Source organism: Bufo bufo, unplaced genomic scaffold (genome assembly GCF_905171765.1).
Source record: "Bufo bufo unplaced genomic scaffold, aBufBuf1.1, whole genome shotgun sequence".
Taxonomy (NCBI): domain Eukaryota; kingdom Metazoa; phylum Chordata; class Amphibia; order Anura; family Bufonidae; genus Bufo; species Bufo bufo.
The window spans coordinates 38217-59980 of record NW_024401206.1 but is presented as its reverse complement, the minus strand read 5'-3'; the positions used below and the strand labels follow the sequence as shown (position 1 = coordinate 59980).

The window sequence follows — 21764 nt, the reverse complement described above, 5'->3', positions numbered from 1 at the left end:
GTACAACAATATAACTACTATAATACTGCTCCTATGTACAGGAATATAACTGCTATAATACTGCTCCTATGTACAAGAATATAACTACTATAATACTGCTCCTATGTACAGGAATATAACTACTATAATACTGCTCCTATGTACAAGAATATAACTACTATAATACTGCTCCTATGTACAAGAATATAACTACTATAATACTGCTCCTATGTACAAGAATATAACTACTATAATACTGCCTCCTATGTACATGGATATAACTACTATAATACTGCTCTATGTACAAGAATATAACTACTATAATACTGCTCCTATGTACAAGAATACAACTACTATAATACTGCTCATATGTACAAGAATATAACTACTATAATACTGCCTCCTATGTACATGGATATAACTACTATAATACTGCTCTATGTACAAGAATATAACTACTATAATACTGCCTACTATGTACAAGAATATAACTACTATAATACTGCCTCCTATGTACAAGAATATAACTACTATAATACTGCTCCTATGTACAGGAATATAACTACTATAATACTGCTCCTATGTACAGGAATATAACTACTATAATACTGCTCCTATGTACAAGAATATAACTACTATAATACTGCTCTATGTACAAGAATATAACTACTATAATACTGCCTCCTATGTACAAGAATATAACTACTATAATACTGCTCCTATGTACAGGAATATAACTACTATAATACTGCTCTATTTACAAGAATATAACTACTATAATACTGCCTCCTATGTACAAGAATATAACTACTATAATACTGCTCCTATATACAAGAATATAACTACTATAATACTGATCCTATGTACAAGAATATAACTACTATAATACTGCTCCTATGTACAAGAATATAACTACTATAATACTGCTCCTATGTACAGGAATATAACTACTATAATACTGCTCCTATGTACAAGAATATAACTACTATAATACTGCTCCTATGTACAAGAATATAACTTCTATAATACTGCCTCTTATGTACAAGAATATAACTACTATAATACTGCTCCTATGTACAAGAATATAACTACTATAATACTGCTCATATGTACAAGAATATAACTACTATAATACTGCCTCCTAGGTACAAGAATATAACTACTATAATACTGCCTCCTATGTACAAGAATATAACTACTATAATACTGCTCCTATGTACAAGAATATAACTACTATAATACTGCTCATATGTACAAGAATATAACTACTATAATACTGCTCCTATGTACAAGAATACAATTACTATAATACTGCTCCTATGTACAAGAATATAACTACTATAATACTGCTCCTATGCCACCACTACAGAACAGGCAGCACATGGTAGCACTTAATACAATGGTTATATATAATCTAATGCCTCATTTTAATAAATTTCTTTGTTCTTAGCAGATATTTTTTGATGAAAGCAGATGTGTGCCCACCTACCACAGCAAGGTGATCTCAGTGCAGACAGCAGCCTACCCTATTTACTACCTACTGTATCCCTCTCTCTCTCTCTCTCTCTATATATATATGTATAGTGCTGACATACTGTGCAGAGCTGTGCAGACATTATCTTCCCCCACTGTCCCCAGTGGAGCTGACAGTGTACATTCCCTGTCAGTGTGTGCTGGGTAGATATGTGTTGCGCTCCTCTCATGTCGGGATGTGCAGTCTCTGGATGATGTCTCTTTGTCCTCTGCAGTCTCTGCCTCATCCATTCAGATCTTCCTATAATTGAGTTTCGTTAATTAACGTTGCGGTTGATGTCTGTGACTGGGGCACTCTTGCCGTACACACAACTGCGCTACTCTGCGGGGGGTGTAGAGTGCCCCTCTGGTGCCCGCAGTGCGGGTGTAGAGGCCCCGTGTAGTAATCAGGAGACGGTGCCAGCCCAGATTGTGCTGACTTGCTGCTGAGCTGTTCCAGGCCCCCTGAGAGATAGTGCTAGTGTACGCACTAGATGCTCCCACCTGGCACCGCCGCACGTGATTATATATATTTTTTTACTCTGTCACTTTCCCTGGATTTGCAATTATTATCATTATTGTTGAGCGGCTTTGTAGCTGGGAGCCGACAGATGGTCCATTGTTTGGTAAGTCACATGTACTTCCCGATATTTATGAGAAACCCAAAAATTCTCCTTGAAATTCATTCTATGACTTTGGACCAAGTGACGCTGCCCCCAAATCACTGTCTAATCCTGAGTTACATCCTGTATTATACTCCAGAGCCGCACTCACCATTCTGCTGGTGCAGTCACTGTGTACATACATTACATTACTTATCCTGTACTGATCCTGAGTTACATCCTGTATTATACTCCAGAGCTGCACTCACTATTCTGCTGGTGCAGTCACTGTGTACATACATTACATTACTTATCCTGTACTGATCCTGAGTTACATCCTGTATTATACTCCAGAGCTGCACTCACTATTCTGCTGGTGCAGTCACTGTGTACATACATTACTTATCCTGTACTGATCCTGAGTTACATCCTGTATTATACTCCAGAGCCGCACTCACCATTCTGCTGGTGCAGTCACTGTGTACATACATTACATTACTTATCCTGTACTGATCCTGAGTTACATCCTGTATTATACTCCAGAGCTGCACTCACTATTCTGCTGGTGCAGTCACTATGTACATACATTACATTACTTTTCCTGTACTGATCCTGAGTTACATCCTGTATTATACTTCAGAGCTGCACTCACTATTCTGCTGGTGCAGTCACTGTGTACATACATTACATTACTTATCCTGTACTGATCCTGAGTTACATCCTGTATTATACTCCAGAGCTGCACTCACTATTCTGCTGGTGGAGTCACTGTGTACATACATTACTTATCCTGTACTGATCCTGAGTTACATCCTGTATTATACTCCAGAGCTGCACTCACTATTCTGCTGGTGCAGTCACTGTGTACATACATTACATTACTTATCCTGTACTGATCCTGAGTTACATCCTGTATTATACTCCAGAGCTGCGCTCACTATTCTGCTGGTGCAGTCACTGTGTACATACATTACATTACTTATCCTGTACTGATCCTGAGTTACATCCTGTATTATACTCCAGAGCTGCGCTCACTATTCTGCTGGTGCAGTCACTGTGTACATACATTACATTACTTATCCTGTACTGATTCTGAGTTACATCCTGTATTATACTCCAGAGCTGCACTCACTATACTGCTGGTGGAGTCACTGTGTACATACATTTCTTATCCTGTACTGATCCTGAGTTACATCCTGTATTATACTCCAGAGCTGCACTCACTATTCTGCTGGTGGAGTCACTGTGTACATACATTACTTATCCTGTACTGATCCTGAGTTATATCCTGTATTATACTCCAGAGCTGCACTCACTATTCTGCTGGTGCAGTCACTGTGTACATACATTACATTACTTATCCTGTACTGATCCTGAGTTACATCCTGTATTATACTCCAGAGCTGCACTCACTATTCTGCTGGTGGAGTCACTGTGTACATACATTACTTATCCTGTACTGATCCTGAGTTATATCCTGTATTATACTCCAGAGCTGCACTCACTATTCTGCTGGTGCAGTCACTGTGTACATACATTACTTATCCTGTACTGATCCTGAGTTATATCCTGTATTATACTCCAGAGCTGCACTCACTATTCTGCTGGTGCAGTCACTGTGTATATACATTACATTACTTATTCTGTACTGATCCTAATTTACATCCCGTATTATACTGCAGAGCTGAATTCACAGTTCTAGAGCTGAAATCTCTGTCTGCCTCCTGCTTTTTCAGTGTCCACAAAGCTGGAATTGTTTTCAAATCCATTGTTTGGTTTCTTGGATCATGCAGTCGTTCTTGCTTCTTTCCGTTCACGGATAATTTCCGCCATTCTCATTGCTCCGCCTCTGGTCACACTTGTCAATTTTCCTAAATATTAACCCTTTGTGTGCTGAACCATTAGGACAATTTCCAGCTATTCCCCCCCCCCCCCCCCGTCCTGTATAAGGCAGCAGTGGGCAGGGGGGCAGATTGGTGGCGCTGAGTGCACCATCATGAGACCCATCCGCAACCCGCTGATTGCAGCCCCCCATCCAGTGACGGTCTCTTCCCCGGATCGGGGAGCTTACCATCAGCTCTGACAGTGACCTAAATCTGCGAGAGCTGATCTGCTGAGTAAACGGTTTAAAAGCATCGAAATGATGTGAAGGAGGAAAGCCCAATCACATGGCCCCCTGCCCCGAAAATGCCAGAGAGTCTCCAGCCTCTGGGGCCGCATAGCACTTCCTCCATGAGATCCACAGAATGCTGTACTGCTAATGCTATGAAAAGCAGCACAGAGGGTTTAAGGAAATTAGTGTGAACTTGTATGTGTGTCCGGGGGAAGGGGTAAGATTGTTCAACTCGTGCGGTGGTCTTAGTGAGGACAGGGCTGAATGGAAGCAAGACAGTCAGACTGAGACAGTCTTCCAGCAGCACAGAGTATTTGAGGGCTGAGTTTGTGGGAAAATTACAAATCATGACCTACCGCCGTAGATCCAGCAGGGTCCCCAGCAGCACAGAGTGCTTCAGGAGAAGTGTGTCATGATTATGTGTGAGGTCACAGACTGAGACTTGCATAAAGGAGAAGGGTTTTCAGCAGCACAGAGTATTTCAGCAGCAGTGTTAGCTGATTGCATTAGGGACAGTGATGATAGTGAGGACTATGGGACCTTGGCAGCATCAGGATGCGAGGAAGTGAAAGGAGACCAGTTTGTGTTCCCAGTTCTGTGGTGGAATGAGCAGCACAGAGTATTTCTGGAGGTACAGGAGGTCACAGACTTGGGCTTGCATATTGGAAGAAGCAGGATTCCTGACAATGAAGGGAAGATTGTGATGTTTTTGGGAGCTCATGGACCAAAACTTTTATCATGGAAGAAGCCCACCCTCCAGCAGCACAGAGTATTTCAGGAGAATTATGATGGTTTTTATTGGAGGGCTCAGACTTAGATTAGTATAGTGGAAGGATTGCGTTCCCCCAGCAGCACAGAGTATTTTATGGCAGGGCGTGGACTGATTTTTTGCAGAGTGGTAGGAACACGGTCCCCCTTAGAATTGGGGCCCTGGAGACTTTCTTTCATCTTCAGGTCACATGACCGTTTTTCACGTCCCCGTCCAGAACCATGCCGAGGGGCGCTGAGACTAATGCATCGTCCTGTGCTTTGTGTCCGCGCTCCTTTAATAGAGTCAGAAGACGACTTAGAGCCGCACTGGGTCCTGTTGGGGCCGTAGCATTTTCAAGTATCAACGCCTTCCGCAGCTTTCCGGTATAGTTCATGGTATTTTTTTCTCGCCATCTTTAAAGGGACATTCTTCTCTACATCCATAGGGCTCAATCACACGACCGTATGTTGCTTCATTCACGTCAATGGGGCTGCACCGTGTGTTGTCCGCATCTTTGCTTCCGTTGCACAACCAAGCAAAAAAACTGAGCTTTGTCCTATAGTTGTCAGTGAAATAGGTAACCCCCCCCTTTCATTTGGAGGGTTGAGTAGGGTTGGGTGTACAGCCCTGAGTAGGAATGGGTTAAATCCCACCTTTATTTGGGGGGTGAGGGCAGTCTCTGTACAGCCATGGGTAGTGATGAGTTAAATCCCCCATTTTTTTTTGAGGGGTGAGGGCGGTCTCTGTACAGCCATGGGTAGTGATGGGTTAAAGCCCCCCCTTTATTGGGGGGAGGGTGAGGGCAGCCTCTGTACAACCATGGGTAGTGATGGGTTAAAGCCCCTCTTTATTTGGGGGGTGAGGGCAGCCTCCGTACAACCATGGGTAGGAATGGGTTAAAGCCCCCCTTTATTTGGGGGGGGGGGGGGGGGGGCAGCCTCCGTACAACCATGGGTAGGAATGAGTTAAAGCCCCCCCTTTATTGGGGGGGAGGGCAGCCTCTGTACAACCATGAGTAGGAATGGGTTAATGCCCCCCTTTATTTAGGCAGGTGAGGGCGGCCTCTGTACAACCATGGGTAGGAATGGGTTAAAGCCCCTCTTTATTTGGGGGGTGAGGGCGGCCTCTGGAACATTTGGATTATCTTGGTGACAAGGCGCGGGTGTTACTGCAGACGCATTGTGTGCCAGTCAGCACAGGGGGCGAGGGCTGCACCCTCTTCATACCCGCCTCCCAGCTGAGCGCACAGCAGAGGTTCACTGTGTGTGCTGCAGTATAATGGCAGGACTGCTCATCCTGAGCCTGCTGGTTCCTTACACACAACCTTCCCACATAAAAGGCAGAGGCACAGATGTCCCCATAACAATGTATCAGTCACAGATCCCCCTATAACAATGTATTAGTCACAGATCCCCCTATAACAATGTATCAGTCACAGATCCCCCTATAACAATGTATTAGTCACAGATCCCCCCTATGACAATGTATCAGTCACAGACCCCCCCTATAACAATGTATCAGTCACAGATCCCCCCTATAACAATGTATCAGTCACAGACCCCCCTATAACAATGTATCAGTCACAGATCCCCCTATAACAATGTATTAGTCACAGATCCCCCCTATAACAATGTATCAGTCACAGATCCCCCTATAACAATGTATTAGTCACAGATCCCCCCTATGACAATGTATCAGTCACAGATCCCACCTATAACAATGTATCAGTCACAGATCCCCCTATAACAATGTATCAGTCACAGATCCCCCCCTATAACAATGTATTAGTCACAGATCCCCCTATAACAATGTATCAGTCACAGATCCCCCTATAACAATGTATCAGTCACAGATTCCCCCTATAACAATGTATCAGTCACAGATCCCCCTATAACAATGTATCAGTCACAGATCCCCCTATAACAATGTATAAGTCACAGATCCCCCTATAACAATGTATTAGTCACAGATCCCCCCTATAACAATGTATCAGTCACAGATCCCCCTATAACAATGTATTAGTCACAGATCCCCTATAACAATGTATCAGTCACAGATCCCCCCCTGTAACAATGTATCAGTCACAGATCCCCCCTATAACAATGTATCAGTCACAGATCCCCCTATAACAATGTATCAGTCACAGATCCCCCTATAACAATGTATTAGTCACAGATCCCCCTATAACGATGTATTAGTCACAGATCCCCTATAACGATGTATCAGTCACAGATCCCCCCTATAACAATGTATCAGTCACAGATCCCCCTATAACAATGTATCAGTCACAGATCCCCCCTATAACAATGTATCAGTCACAGATCCCCCTATAACAATGTATCAGTCACAGATCCCCCCTATAACAATGTATTAGTCTCAGATCCCCCTATAACAATGTATCAGTCACAGATCCCCTATAACAATGTATCAGTCACAGATCCCCCCTATAACAATGTATCAGTCACAGATCCCCCCTATAACAATGTATCAGTCACAGATCCCCCTATAACAATGTATTAGTCACAGATCCCCCCCTATAACAATGTATAAGTCACAGATCCCCCTATAACAATGTATTAGTCACAGATCCCCTATAACAATGTATTAGTCACAGATCCCCTATAACAATGTATTAGTCACAGATCCCCCTATAACAATGTATCAGTCACAGATCCCCCTATAACAATGTATCAGTCACAGATCCCCCTATAACAATGTATCAGACACAGATCCCCCCTATAACAATGTATCAGTCACAGATCCCCCTATAACAATGTATCAGTCACAGATCCCCTATAACAATGTATTAGTCACAGATCCCCCTATAACAATGTATCAGTCACAGATCCCCCCTATAACAATGTATCAGTCACAGATCCCCCTATAACAATGTATCAGACACAGATCCCCCCTATAACAATGTATCAGTCACAGATCCCCCTATAACAATGTATCAGTCACAGATCCCCCCTATAACAATGTATCAGTCACAGATCCCCCTATAACAATGTATCAGTCACAGATCCCCCTATAACAATGTATCAGTCACAGATCCCCTATAACAATGTATCAGTCACAGATCCCCCTATAACAATGTATCAGTCACAGATCCCCCTATAACAATGTATCAGTCACAGATCCCCCTATAACAATGTATCAGTCACAGATCCCCCTATAACAATGTATCAGTCACAGATCCCCCTATAACAATGTATCAGTCACAGATCCCCCTATAACAATGTATCAGACACAGATCCCCCTATAACAATGTATCAGTCACAGATCCCCCTATAACGATGTATTAGTCACAGATCCCCCCCTATAACAATGTATTAGTCACAGATCCCCCCTATAACAATGTATCAGTCACAGATCCCCCTATAACAATGTATCAGACACAGATCCCCCCTATAACAATGTATCAGTCACAGATCCCCCTATAACAATGTATCAGTCACAGATCCCCCCTATAACAATGTATCAGTCACAGATCCCCCTATAACAATGTATCAGTCACAGATCCCCCTATAACAATGTATCAGTCACAGATCCCCTATAACAATGTATCAGTCACAGATCCCCCTATAACAATGTATCAGTCACAGATCCCCCTATAACAATGTATCAGTCACAGATCCCCCTATAACGATGTATTAGTCACAGATCCCCCCCTATAACAATGTATTAGTCACAGATCCCCCCCCCCATAGCAGTGGATTAGTCACAGTGACTGCAGCTCTAAGGAACAAACATGGTCTCCATGAGTGGGCTTGGAAGATCTACAGTTCATGAATAGAATGCCAGAACTACTAAAGACTGACACAGGCAGTTCAGTAGAAGAGTAGGATCACCAGACTTGCCTGTATCACACTTTTTTGGCGGTTGTTAGTGGTCACTGTCATGGTCGTAGTCGTCCTCACAGGTGACCATCCGTTCCCTGTATTAATGGCTGTCTTCTCCTCCAGGTGTGTGTGGCTGCTGTGGAGCGCTGCGTCCTCGCTACAAAAGACTCGTGGACAATATCTTCCCGGAGGATTCAGAGGTGAGCATTTTGGGTAATCTGTGTTTTTTTCTAATTTTGTTTTTGTTTTCCAAGAAACAGCACCCCCTCCTGTCTGCAGGATGTGTCAGGTATTGCAGGCGAACTCGCTTACATGGGGCTAAGTTGCAATACTAATCACTGCCTGAAGACGAAAGCGGGCGCTATTTACTAAATAAACAACATTTCTTGAGTCATTTGGTTGAATATCCAGGCAGTCCCACCGACAGTCAGCTTCCGAGCAGTGTACACAGGTCTGCACAGGTCACCTGACATTGGAAGGTCGGTGGAGAAATCCTTCACATCATTAGGCCCCATTCACATGGCCGTATTTTTGGTCCGTGACAGGCATACTTATACAGGTCATACTTACCCTGCTCCCGCGTTGCTTCTGAAGCCTGCAGAGCCGCCACTGCATCTGCCCGTTGCAGCCAATAGCAGGCCACCACAGGGGCGAGCCTTCCTAGCATTGGGGGTGGCGCTAGGGAGTCCCCTCCCTGGAGCGACCCGGGTGAGTATAACCTGTATGAGGTGCCCAGGCATTATGGGGCTTGGATAACCCCTTTAAATGATATTACAGTATATTCTACTGTATTAATACCGCAATATATTACAGTATAGTCTGCTACATTACATTTTGCATTACAGTATAATCTACTACGTTATATTATACCACATTATACTAGATTATATTATATCTCATTACACTACATGATAGAACAGTTTAGTCTACTGCACTATTTGATGTCGAACGGTGTATTATGCTGATGACATACAGGTGACGAGATGTGCACACAGCCCTTTTATATTATACCTTATTATATTTTTTTAATTAACCTACATGATGCTTTAGTTTATACTTTATTATCCTACATTCTATTATGCTGGATGAAATTAGATTCTATTATATAAATGTGATATAACTTTCATCAATCGGAAATGAGCTTTTTGGGTTGTTTTCTTGTCCACCCCCCCCAGCACAAATATTTGACTGTATTACATTTTGCTGTATTACACTATATAAAACTATCTTATACTACTATAACCATACTGCTTATATATAATATATTAATTCATAGCATATGATACTTAATATTATTATTATTATATCCTTTACATTGGATCCAGTTTAGGTTTTCCTGTAATGTTTATTATTATTACGTACATTTTAGTTACCTTTTTGGGACCAGTTGTGAGATTTTCTTATCCTTTATCACATAAAAAGCAGCATTTAAAATTCTGCAGTTTGTCCTTAGAAACCGACCGCATTTTAGCACCACCCCGCTGTCATGTGGCCTAACAGTGGAGCTCTAGCTATAAAATAGTGATCTGATCTCCCCCTGGGATTAGGACACCAACAGGACTATGGATTTAGCTTTAGTCTTGAATGGAGAATAAGATATCTGCCCCTCTAAACCAGTACAAGATGGAGAATTCAGCTTTGTCTTAGCTGCTACCAGGGTTGTAATAAGTGACCCCCATTAAGCCCCATGGCAAAACTTGGAATGGGCCCCTTCAGCACCCTCAGGTCATGATAGACTTTTGTTTTCTGTTATATGGTATTAGTCTGTAATGGATCATGTTGTGGTCATCTGCCCTCTACAGGATGGTCTGGTCAAAGCGAACATGGAGAAGTTGACCTTCTACGCACTTTCAGCCCCAGAAAAACTGGATCGCATTGGTGCCTACCTCTCGGAGCGGCTCAGCAGGGATGTGTCCAGGCACCGCTATGGGTACGATCTCCACCCCTGACTTTGTGCACTGTAATTTCAGGACCACATTATGATTCTAGCTCATGATACCAGCTGCATGGGGGCTATATGACCCAAGGGTGTGTGGACCACATAGATGTTTTGTGGCCCCTGGCGAGAGGGGTCCCAGCCCTATCTTGACTTGCACTTCAACAGCAGTGAATGTTACGCATGGGTTGGAGGCATATCCTAGTTTCTGTAAATGTGACAATCTGGAGAGGTGAGCTTTTGGAGGAGGAGGCATTCTGTTTCTTCCCCCTATAGTCTAACAAGGTGGTTATCAGACACTAGATATTATATAAAATGCCCTTAGTGCCACAACCGATGGATCAGAAATCCAGATTATCCATAATTGATCAAAAATAGTCCAGAGAATTCAAGGCAGAAGGAAATACGGGTTATGAAATCCTATTGGGCAACCCAGCAGAGATTAACTTGTAAGATGTATTACTAGGGATGGACTGAGAACTTAAAGTGTCCCCATGTTGTAGGCGGGACCCAATTAACGGTGGAGCAACACAAATAGGTTGGTGCAGCTTTAGTAGGAGGGGCTAGGAGTACCGTAGTGCAGCAAAAAAATACCGCCCGAGCAGAACCAAATACCACAATGCAGCACAAAATCTTGTCGCACTCGCCACAGTATTCAACTGTATTACCGTCATGAGGATGGCGATGCAGTTGAATTCAGAAGGGCACCTGCGGCAGGTGGTCAGGTACCATTAGTTCATGCTGAGAGCATTAGATCACTATGTACACGGCTGTGAGGAGGGTTCGGGCGGCCTGCTGAGCATCGGCCCACCGGGAAATTCCCCTGTAGGTTCTATGTCCAGTCATTTAGTACAACTCGTGTGTGTGAGTGTGTTCTTTGTTGAGGGGGCAATCCCAACAATTTGACGGTGCTCCGAGGACCCCTCTGTATTTAAATTATATTCATCTTCATAATCATCTTGTGGCAGGTGTTTGCTGGTATCTCAGGAGACAGTAACACTAACAATGGTCACAGCCTAAACTGCTGTCTGTGGGAGGAAGAAACACTAGTGATGAGCCACAGACTGCACTGCTGTCTATGAGAAGCAGAAACACTAGTGATGAGCCACAGACTGCACTGCTGTCTATGAGAGGTATAAACACTAGTGATGAGCCACAGGCTGCACTGCTGTCTATGAGAGGAAGAAACACTAGTGATGAGCCACAGGCTGCACTGCTGTCTATGAGAGGTATAAACACTAGTGATGAGCCACAGACTGTACTGCTGTCTATGAGAGGCAGGAACACTAGTGATGAGCCACAGACTGCACTGCTGTCTATGAGAGGTAGAAACACTAGCGGTGAGGCCACAGGCTGCACTGCTGTCTATGAGAAGCAGAAACACTAGTGATGAGCCACAGGCTGCACTGCTGTCTATGAGAGGCAGAAACACTAGTGATGAGCCACAGGCTGCACTGCTGTCTATGAGAGGTATAAACACTAGTGATGAGCCACAGGCTGCACTGCTGTCTATGAGAGGAAGAAACACTAGTGATGAGTCACAGACTGCACTGCTGTCTATGAGAGGCAGAAACACTAGTGATGAGCCACAGACTGCACTCCTGTCTGTGAGAGGAAGAAACACTAGTGATGAGCCACAGACTGCACTGCTGTCTATGAGAGGCAGAAACACTAGTGATGAGCCACAGGCTGCACTGCTGTCTATGAGAGGAATAAACACTAGTGATGAGCCACAGACTGCACTTCTGTCTATGAGAGGAAGAAACACTAGTGATGAGTCACAGACTGCACTCCTGTCTGTGAGAGGAAGAAACACTAGTGATGAGCCACAGACTGCACTGCTGTCTATGAGAGGCAGAAACACTAGTGATGAGCCACAGACTGCACTCCTGTCTGTGAGAGGAAGAAACACTAGTGATGAGCCACAGACTGCACTGCTGTCTATGAGAAGAAGAAACACTAGTGATGAGCCACAGACTGCACTGCTGTCTATGAGAGGTAGAAACACTAGTGATGAGCCACAGACTGCACTGCTGTCTATGAGAAGCAGAAACACTAGTGATGAGCCACAGACTGCACTGCTGTCTATGAGAAGCAGAAACACTAGTGATGAGCCACAGACTGCACTGCTGTCTATGAGAGGCAGAAACACTAGTGATGAGCCACAGACTGCACTGCTGTCTATGAGAGGTAGAAACACTAGTGATGAGCCACAGACTGCACTGCTGTCTATGAGAGGTATAAACACTAGTGATGAGCCACAGACTGCACTCCTGTCTATGAGAGGCAGAAACACTAGTGATGAGCCACAGACTGCACTGCTGTCTATGAGAAGCAGAAACACTAGTGATGAGCCACAGACTGCACTGCTGTCTATGAGAAGCAGAAACACTAGTGATGAGCCACAGACTGTACTCCTGTCTATGAGAGGTATAAACACTAGTGATGAGCCACAGACTGCACTGCTGTCTATGAGAGGTATAAACACTAGTGATGAGCCACAGACTGCACTGCCGTCTATGAGAGACAGAAACACTAGTGATGAGCCACAGGCTGCACTCCTGTCTATGAGAGGTAGAAACACTAGTGATGAGCCACAGGCTGCACTGCTGTCTATGAGAGGTAGAAACACTAGTGATGAGCCACAGACTGCACTGCCGTCTATGAGAGGCAGAAACACTAGTGATGAGCCACAGACTGCACTGCTGTCTATGAGAGGTATAAACACTAGTGATGAGCCACAGACTGCACTGCCGTCTATGAGAGACAGAAACACTAGTGATGAGCCACAGGCTGCACTCCTGTCTATGAGAGGTATAAACACTAGTGATGAGCCACAGACTGTACTGCTGTCTATGAGAGGCAGAAACACTAGTGATGAGCCACAGGCTGCACTGCTGTCTATGAGAGGTAAAAACACTAGTGATGAGCCACAGGCTGCACTGCTGTCTATGAGAGGCAGAAACACTAGTGATGAGCCACAGACTGCACTGCTGTCTATGAGAAGCAGAAACACTAGTGATGAGCCACAGACTGCACTGCTGTCTATAAGAGGTATAAACACTAGTGATGAGCCACAGACTGCACTCCTGTCTATGAAAGGTATAAACACTGGTGATGAGCCACAGACTGCACTGCTGTCTATGAGAGGTAGAAACACTAGTGATGAGCCACAGACTGCACTGCTGTCTATGAGAAGCAGAAACACTAGTGATGAGCCACAGACTGCACTGCTGTCTATGAGAGGCAGAAACACTAGTGATGAGCCACAGACTGCACTGCTGTCTATGAGAGGTAGAAACACTAGTGATGAGCCACAGACTGCACTCCTGTCTATGAGAGGTATAAACACTAGTGATGAGCCACAGGCTGCACTGCTGTCTATGAGAAGCAGAAACACTAGTGATGAGCCACAGACTGCACTGCTGTCTATGAGAGGTATAAACACTAGTGATGAGCCACAGGCTGCACTGCTGTCTATGAGAAGCAGAAACACTAGTGATGAGCCACAGACTGCACTGCTGTCTATGAGAAGCAGAAACACTAGTGATGAGCCACAGACTGCACTGCTGTCTATGAGAAGCAGAAACACTAGTGATGAGCCACAGACTGCACTGCTGTCTACGAGAAGCAGAAACACTAGTGATGAGCCACAGGCTGCACTGCTGTCTATGAGAGGTATAAACACTAGTGATGAGCCACAGACTGCACTCCTGTCTATGAGAGGCAGAAACACTAGTGATGAGCCACAGGCTGCACTGCTGTCTATGAGAGGCAGAAACACTAGTGATGAGCCACAGACTGCACTGCTGTCTATGAGAAGCAGAAACACTAGTGATGAGCCACAGACTGCACTGCTGTCTATGAGAAGCAGAAAAATTATTGGTTTGCTGCAAGCTGCATTGCTCTCGCATAGACTTATCTGGTGTCCTTCCACCATCACATTATTTATAGTGATTAGTAAATGCACAGATAAAAATGGTGCAATTAACTTTTTTTATGCGTTTAACCAATAATAAAAGTGATTATACATTGAAATGCTCAATTATGTGTATGTAAAAATGGCGCCCAAAAAACTACAGCTCATCTTGCAAATAATAAGAGCAGTCACAGAAGTGCTGATGTAGAATGGTCAAATTACAACCATGGTAGCGTACAGCTGCTTTCTCTCCTTCTTAGGGTCTGTTCACATGTGGCATTTTTTCCCCTGTCCTTTAGTAGAAATGATGGAAAAATATATGTACTCAAAGAGGCAGAAAATGCAGAAAAAAAATGTGGCAAAAATCCATCCTAGCGGGAAATGCCCACTTATGGGTGGGGTTTAAATAAACCCCACCCACTTTGCGTCCGAGTCAGTCTCTACTAATTCGACTATGGCACAGTGACTCCATCCACCAGGGACCCACATAACCCTGGAGCCGCTCTTGCTTTCCGTGTACCTTCCAATGGTTAAACCCCCACCACCCGGTGGATATTCCATAAGGACTGATTTATGAAGTTGTCTAAGGCTACAGTGCCTTGAAAAAGTATTCAGACCCCTTGAACTTTTCCAAAATTTTTTACGTTACACCCACAAACTAAAATGTATTTTATTGGGATTTTATGTAATAGACCAACACAAAGTATCAAGTATTTTTGAAGTGAACAGAAAATGATACATGGTTTTTTCAAAACATTTCATAAATTAAAAATTGCATGATTTTACTAGTTTATGATGTAAAGTCATGATTTTATCAACGACACGGAGGCGAGTATTGCTTAACCCTTTCTTTACTGAACCACACAGCAGCAAAGAAAAAACAATAACATAACCACCCATGGGCGGAAACCCCTCCCCTTAGCCCCAGTATAAAGGGAACTCCTCTCAAGTCATCTTCCTCTTTCTTTGTCGACTTGACACCCTCCTCAAAGGAAAAACCGGAACAAACGTCACCTGAAGGAACCGATCAACTTGAACCGAAGACGAAACCGTCTTAAACAACCGAAACGGTGAACCTAAAAGCGAAACACCATCCGTATATGTAGTTGTAGGGAATCAATCTTCCATCCGATGTTCTCCAGAATCAACCTTGAGAAGAAAGAAAACAGGTAAATAGTGGAGAGAACGCAATCAAGACGTCTGCATTATCAACCCTAGAACCGGTAAACAAAGTGCAATCATAATTAAGCATATACATCAGAAAATATAATACAAAAGCCAAATGAGGAAAACATATCAGAAAATATACCACGGAAGGTCAGTATGATGCAAAACCCAATAGAGGAGGAAAAAAATTGGTGGGTCAATACTCGCCTCCGTGTCTTTCATAAAATCATGACTTTACGTCATAAACTAGGAAAATCATACAATTTTATCTCAAGACACGGAGGCTCCTATTGCTAGTTTAAAGCCGGTTAATAATAGAGGCGAACACATGAGGATCCGGTCTGAAATAAAACTCTCTAAAAGTGGAGACTCGCGACCAGTCCGCTAACTTCATGACCTACTCCAGGCGCGCACCTGACACAGCCAAAGCCATGGCGGAAGCCCCACGAACGGAATGCGCTGTAAAGATAGAGGTGTCTATACCCGACAGTGATAGAATCCACTTCACCCACCGTGACAGTGTGACCGAGGTAACCGGAGCATATGGTCTACGGAATGAAATGAACAACTGTGAAGCGGACGGGGATCGTAGCAACTGAGTCCTGGACTCGTACTCCTTCAGACATGCAACCGGACAGAGCGCCACCGACGAAGGAAAAGCCGGATAAGAGACCGAACTGATATTGGTCTTTGTACGTCGAGAAATGTTAAATGTCACCCCATCCGGAGTGAATGACCGGGCGTCGTGATCCAAAGCTCAGACATCCGAAACTCTCTTGCATGAGATAAGACAAAAGAGAGTGACCAACTTGGCCGACAATTGGCGAAGTGACAAAACCTCATTAGCCGGCCAAGCCGAAAGGAATGACAAAACCGTGGAGACGTCCCAAGAACTAGTAAAGCAAGGCCTAGGAGGCCAAGCGAGGCGGGAACCCTTGAGCAACCGACATACCAGAGGGTGGCGCCCAGCAGGACAACCCTCAAACCCTCTATGGCCGGAGGAAATAGCTGACCTAAACACATTAATAGTGCGATAGGCCTTGCCCTCCTCGTAGAGAGAGGTGAGGAACTGGATAACATCATTCACAGCTGCATCAGTGGGACCTAGGTTCCGAAGGCAGCACCAACTAGCCCAAGACTGCCAAGCCGCCCGATAGGCTCTTCTGGTTCCAGGGGCCCACGCGTTTTCCAACAGGAATCTAGCTGTCTCTGAAATTCCCGGGGTTTGCCAGGACACCCCGATACTCTGCAGGTCAGCAGACGCAAGGAGCCCTCCAGAGGCAAAGGATGCGGCTGATTCATTGTACCCAACAACAGAGTCGACCGAATGGGAAGCAATAGGGGTTCGTCCACCAGAAGCTCCAACAGCTGCGGGAACCAAGATTGGGTCCCCCAAAAAGGTAGGATTAGAACAAGCTCTGATGTTTGGCGACACACATTGGCTAGGACCCGCGGGATAAGGGAAAACGGCGGGAAGGCATAGAGCAAATCGTCTGACCATTGTTGAAGAAACGCGTCCACCGCCTCCGCGGTCGGATCTGGCCTCCAACTGAAATATCTGGGAAGTTGGGCGTTCCAGCGAGACGCAAAGAGGTCGATAGAGAACGGACCCCAACGCGACGCAATGGCAGAGAATACCTCCACATCTAATTTCCAGTCTCTGGCATCTGTAATGTAACGAGAGTTCCAATCGTCCAACGTGTTGTGTAGACCGGGAAGATATTCCGCCACTACCGAGATGTTGTTGATCAGGCAATAATCCCAGAAGTCCTTCGCCAAGTGTGTCAACATGGTGGAGCGGGTACCCCCCATGGAGTTGATATAGCGAATCGCGGAGACGTTGTCCATCCGGAGGCGGATACATGCCCTGGCCCTCCCACTGTTGAAGCTGCGAATCGCAAAAGAACCTGCCAGGAGTTCCAGAGCGTTGATGTGTAGATGGGACTCTATTGCTGACCATGGGCCTCCGGTGGATACTCCCTCGCAGTGGGCTTCCCAGCCGTGGAGACTGGCATCCGACTCCACTATTATATCTAGTTGCGAGCCGAAGATTGTTCTGCCGTTCCATGCGGAAAGAGTGCCAATCCACCATTCCAACTCGTCCCGCATTTCTGAATCCAAGGAGATCAGATCCGCATACGAAGCCCCACCTGCAGGTGGGCGATCTTGAGTCGTTGGAGAGCTCGATAATGCAGAGGTGCCGGGAAGATAGCTTGGATTGAAGATGATAGGAGACCTATCACCCGGGCCAGATGCCGAAGGGAGATCTGCGATAAAGTCAGGGTGCGGCGCAACTCCTTGCGAATCGTCCGGACCTTCGCTGATGGGAGGCTGAGTGTCAAAGAGGCAGAGTCCACCATGAAAACCGAGAAACTCCATGGTTCGGGACGGAGTAAGACAGGACTTCTCGCGGTTGATTATGAACCCCAAGGGGGAGATGAGGTACATGGACATCTGGAGATGGGTCTGGAGGGTAGCACGGTCCCTGGCCATAATCAGAATGTCGTCCAGGTAAATTATAAGTCTCACCCCTCGACTGCGGAGCCATGCCACAACAGGACGCATGAGTTTGGTGAAACACCAGGGGGCGGACGAAAGGCCAAAGGGAAGGCACGTGAAATGCCAAATGGTCCCTTACCAACGAAACTGGAGCAGATCCCTGGAGAAGGGTGCAACCGGGACCGTCAAGTATGCATCCCTGAGGTCTAGCTTCGCCATCCAATCGCCTGGAAGAAGCATGTCCCTTAGAAGGTGGATGCCCTCCATTTTGAAATGCCGATACCTGACGAAGGCATTCAGAGCCTTAAGGTTGATGACGGGGCGATGATGACCCCCTTTCTTCTCGACGAGAAAAATATTGCTGATCACCCCAGCGGGAGGCGCCAGCTCCACGGCTCCCTTGAGGTATAAGACTTGCAATTCTGTGTCTATGAGGAATTGCGAAGCTTGAGACCGGATTGTGGGATGAAGCGGGGAAATCACTAGCGGAGGCCCCACTAGTTCTATGTGAAAGCCTCGAATCGTGGTTAAAACCCACGGGTCGCTGGTAATGGATGCCCAAACATGAGTAAAATGTTGGAATCTGCCCCCGACATAATTGTCTGAAGAAAGGAGACGAGGTGGGAGACTTACCGAAGGGACGTCTGAGATTCGGATTTCCTCTATATGACCTCCCTCGTCTTGTAGCGCCACGGGATGGGAAAAAGGACGGATGATGTCTTGGGTCTTGACCAGAAGATCGGTAGGATGGGAAGGAGCCTCGAAGCGGGTCTGAAAGAAGGAGCGGCCGGACAGACGGACCCTTGCACTGCCGGCCCTGGAGGAAACCTTACAGCTGAAGACCCTACGCATGGATGTCTGCGCCTTATCCAGGGAAGGTTCCTATGAACTTCCCAAGCTCCTTTTATAAACGGGTCTCCAAAGAGAAAACCCTGAGCCTCCTTCCCTGACTCTGTTAGGGACATATTGGTTAGCTTAGGCTCAATTTTCATCAAAATGGCCTTGCGTCGCTCGATAGCCAGCAACGTATTTGCATTTCCTGCCATGCAAATGGCTCTTTGGACCCAACCACGGAGCTCCTCTGGGTTGACTTGCTGTCCCTCTGCTTTGGCAGATTCTGCCATATCAAATATTTTTGCTAGGGGTCCCAGGATGTCTAGCAGCTTGTCCTGGCAAGCTCGTAGGGCCGAATCTAGGCCTCTCCGGGGGCTAAACTCCGATTTAGACAGAAACTGGACCATTTTAGGGTCCACAACCGGTGTTTCACACACCTTGTTTTGGATAGCCAGACGCGAGCATTCGGCCCGGAGCTTATTCCGTGTCTCCTTACTAAGGGGTCTACGGACCATGGTCTCCAAATAGCTGGACACATGAGGAGCCGGGAGCCATTCTGCAGACCTAGGGTGGTGGAGGGAGTCCGGGTCAAATAACGGGTCGCCCGTAGGATCCGTAAGGGAAACGGGTGGACCAGATGTCGTTGCCGACTCGGCCGTAGAAGGTCGTAGTGACCCAGGCGCGAATGACACCAATGCCACTTGATTAGGTGACGTGTAAATGCCCTCTTCCTCGGAATCGCGTGGAGATTCCATCAAAGCCTCCTCCTCACTCTCTAACGGAGTCAGAATCGGACTCGGGTTGAGACCGGGCCGACTTCCAATGCCGTGCTCGTTGTGCCTGGCGCGGACAGGCTCGTTTGCGCGACCTCAGCGCGCCGTCATGGGATGGTACTCAGCCATCATTATCATCATTTCTGGAGGCTGTTGGGGCTGGTAAGGGAGATGGGCTAGGGGCCATACTAGATGATGGGTTGGCAAGCAGAACCTGGGAGATGGAGTGAGTTAACACAGAGGGCATGGAACCCATGGCCGTCATAATGGCATTTGATATTGATTGTTGAAGGGCCAGTGCCTGCGCCTCAGAGGCCACAGGTAATATTTCCCCTGATGCCGGCATAACCCCTTGCCTAGATGGAGGAGGAGGGTTGGCCCCCTGATTGGGGCTACCATGAGCCGGTGTAGGAGTCCTATGATATGGGGCAGACAAGACTAATATGCGGACACTAGCACTACATTAACAGACCCCCACAAACCAGAAGCAGGGTTAGTCACCCCACTTGAACAGAGGATCTGCGGTAGGATGCGTGCAGTGAAGAGGCCGCCCGCCGAATGCAACAGCGGAGTGGCGATGTAGAAGATGGCGTCCAAAATCCTGCGAGACTTCGGACGCCGATGGTGTAAAGCGGACGCAGCAAAAGCAAGATGGCGCCCTAGATCCTGCAAAAATTCGCGAGATCTCGGGAGCGACTGAGCGGATGAAGAGAAACCACAGGTAATGGCGCCAATGGGGACACACAGGAGGCTACAAGAGGTAAGGGGCGAGTAACCGACCGGCAGAAGCGGTCGGCCGGATGTACAACAGACAGAGAGCTCCCCCCCAGATCACAGGGCACAACAGGGCCTAGGAGAAAAATGTTTACAATATACACATATGAAAAAATCTCCCATTGAGGAGATCCAACCGCATAAACACAACGAATGAGGGAGTAGCTATAGAACAAAAGAGAGGGGAAAAAACTCTAGAATAAAACCACCAACAACCTACAGAACAGGTCAGTGGAATATTGAGGAAGAGGAAGATGACTTGAGAGGAGTTCCCTTTATACTGGGGCTAAGGGGAGAGGTCATCCGCCCATGGGTGGTTATGTTATTGTTTTTTCTTTGCTGCTGTGTGGTTCAGTAAAGAAAGGGTTAAGCAATAGGTGCCTTCGTGTCTTGAGATAAAATCATGATGCTGCCACCACCGTGTGTCACGGTGAGGATGGTGTGTTCTGGGTGATGTGCAGGGTTAGTTTTCCACCACACATGCGTTTTGCATTTAGGCCAAAAAGTTCATCTTTGGTCTCCTCTGACCAAAGCACCTTCTTCCACATATTTGCTGTGTCCTCTACATGGCTGGTGGCTAACGGCAAACGGGACTTCTTATGGCTTGCTTTCAAAAATGTCTTTCTTCTTGCCACTCTTCCATTAAGGTCAGATTTGTGGAGCACACGACTACTAGTTGTCCTGCGGACAGATTCTCCCACCTGAGCTGTGGATCTCTGCAGCTCCTCCAGAATGACCATGGGCCTCTTGGCTGCTTCTCTAATCAATGCTCTCCTTGTCTGGGCTCTCAGTTTAGGTGGACGGCCATGTCCTGGTAGGTTTGTAGTTGTGCCATACTCCTTCCATTTTTAGATGATGGATTGAACACTACAGTGAGATGTTCAGAGCTTGGGATCTTTCTTTATAACCTAACCCTGCTTTACACTTTATCCCTGACCTGTCTGGTGTGTTCCTTGGTTTTCATGATGCTGTTTGATCACTAATGTTCTCAAACAGGGGGGCTGAACACAAATGTACACCACACTTTTCAGATTTTTTTTTATAAAAAAATTTGAAAACCATG

At 45.9% G+C, this 21764-nt stretch overlaps 1 protein-coding gene across 1 annotated transcript in view; it reads left to right on the top strand.

Annotated features, from left to right (window-relative positions):
* Positions 1 to 8926: 8926 nt before the first annotated feature.
* The window catches only part of LOC120985027 (protein EFR3 homolog B-like), a gene marked incomplete at its 3' end in the record, with an annotated part of 46110 nt that continues 33272 nt past the window's right edge, over positions 8927 to 21764 (top strand). Inside the window, 2 exon segments of the mRNA XM_040413476.1 lie at positions 8927 to 8999; positions 10602 to 10729. Coding sequence (XP_040269410.1) covers positions 10623 to 10729 — 107 coding nt within the window.